Genomic DNA, 1,855 nt, shown 5'->3' with positions numbered 1-1,855 from the left:
GTGATTAGTAAATCATGACTTCCGCTAGTATTGAAATTGAGATTCCTTCTTCGTATCCCGCCGATAAGGTTTTTAAAGTATTCAGCGATTTTGATAATATTGCGCCTAAAGTCAACCCTGATGTCTTCAAGTCTATCGAGACAATCGAAGGCAACGGAGATGTCGGAACCAAGAAGATCTTCACATTCGGTGATGGTAAGAAATTCATTCATTCTCATCCAAATTGTTAGATGACTCTTAATTGATGGTTTTTAATTCATTACTACTTGTTTATGTTTTGTTTCTGAACATAAATTACCTACTGCAGCCGTCCCATTCACAAGTGGAAAATATAAGGTTGATGCCATTGACACTAGCAACTTTAGCTATAGCTACTCGTTTTTCGACGGTGACTGCTTGATGGGCATATTGGACTCTATCACTCATCATATAAAGGTTGTACCTTGTGATGGAGGAAGCAAATTCAAGCAAACAGTCATTTATAACTGCAAAAGCAGCGATAAGCCATCTGAAGAGATTCTTAAGGCTGAAAAGGAAATATATGAGAAGACCTACAAGGCTATCGAGGCTTATGGTGCTGCTCATCCCGAATCTTATTGAGTTATCTTCATCAACATGTTTTCTTATGGATTCAAATCCTTTTCATTTTCGTTAGTGTGTTTTCATGCTACTTCCTCTATTTTTGTTTGAAATAATGGACAATGATCCAATTTATAATGTATCATGTTTGGGTTTGATATGATAAAAACATTTTTCTTTAATTTATGACATGCTTATTTTCTTGTCCAATTTTTTTTTTGTGTGCCTTAGGAATCTGATTATGTTTTTTATCTACCCCCTTTTTTTTTTACAAACTCAACATTCTCTAAGCATACAAGAGATCCAAAGTCATTTAGAGTCTTTTATACCAATTTAAAACCATATTAGTTTTTTATGAGAAAAATGCGTGAAATAACAACTTACTTTTATAAATATTTTTATTATAGTATTGTAATTTAATTTTTCCTTACTAAGCAATGTACTTTAATTATTCTTAATTAGGGTATTGTATTATTAACAATTTACCTATTATAGTGTTGGTAACATTTTAAGTTGAATTAAAATGACATGACACAAATTATTAAGTTACCAAGTTTCATGCCTTATCATTGTCCAAGTGGGCAGTGTTGGACCTAGTATTTTTATTGAGTGGATGCACCTTTGAGGTAGATCAAAGGCTCATAAAGTCGTCCAATAAATTTTTAGCCAAGTTCCACCATGTCGATGGATTATTGAAGTGTTTTAGTTGATTCTGAGAAAATTTTAAGTTTTTTGGTTCATTTAAGGTTTTTTAAAAGGTTTTTTTTTATTGTTTTAAAGGGATTTTTTTAAGTTTTTGATTGATTTCGAGAATTTTTTTGGTGTTTTTGTTGACGTTTCTTGCATTTTCTAATATTCYRGARCAYCCCTCAAAGTCTAGCAGRTACACATTTTATACCTAAAAAAATTAYTTGCGAAAATCGGTTGAGCGGGTGCTTGACCCGCTAGCTCAATCCCTTACATATCCGCCCCAACTCATGGTATGCCACTCGTAACATATTTTTGACGTTTCATAATTAATATGATATAGCATCACAAGTTCTTATTATAATATTTCCCTTTTAATTTTAATCTTTTTTTCATATTAAAACATGATACATTGAATTCAACATGTTTACCAAAAAATACGGTAGGCATGACCAAATCAGCCATACAATGAGGATGGATGGAATGACCAAATCACCCATACAATGGTGATACCTAATTAGGCATGGGAATCGCCCCTCATCTGTCAGGGAACCCGGTCCACCTGTCCCGATCGGGGACATGGATTCCC

At 33.4% G+C, this 1,855-nt stretch overlaps 1 protein-coding gene across 1 annotated transcript; it reads left to right on the top strand.

Annotated features, from left to right (window-relative positions):
• Window positions 1–6: 6 nt before the first annotated feature.
• Window positions 7–714, top strand: LOC112527880 (root allergen protein-like). Its single transcript, XM_025138724.1, has 2 exons — window positions 7–195; window positions 308–714. Exons 1-2 carry the CDS (start codon window positions 15–17, stop codon window positions 598–600), a joined length of 474 nt encoding a protein of 157 aa, XP_024994492.1. The 5' UTR covers window positions 7–14; the 3' UTR covers window positions 601–714.
• The last annotated feature ends 1,141 nt before the right edge of the window (window positions 715–1,855 follow it).

This window comes from Cynara cardunculus, assembly GCF_001531365.2.
Source record: "Cynara cardunculus var. scolymus isolate 2C chromosome LG 15, CcrdV1, whole genome shotgun sequence".
Lineage (NCBI taxonomy): Eukaryota > Viridiplantae > Streptophyta > Magnoliopsida > Asterales > Asteraceae > Cynara > Cynara cardunculus.
The sequence above is the reverse complement of the archived record's forward strand: the minus strand, read 5'-3'. Positions and strand labels throughout refer to the sequence as shown.

Excerpts from the sequence above, each read along its gene's own strand:
- LOC112527880 (XM_025138724.1), top strand. The coding sequence starts at position 15 with ATGACTTCCGCTAGTATTGAAATTGAGATTCCTTCTTCGTATCCCGCC. Across the intron at positions 196-307 it reads GATCTTCACATTCGGTGATG|CCGTCCCATTCACAAGTGGA; the intron begins GTAAGAAATTCA and ends TACCTACTGCAG.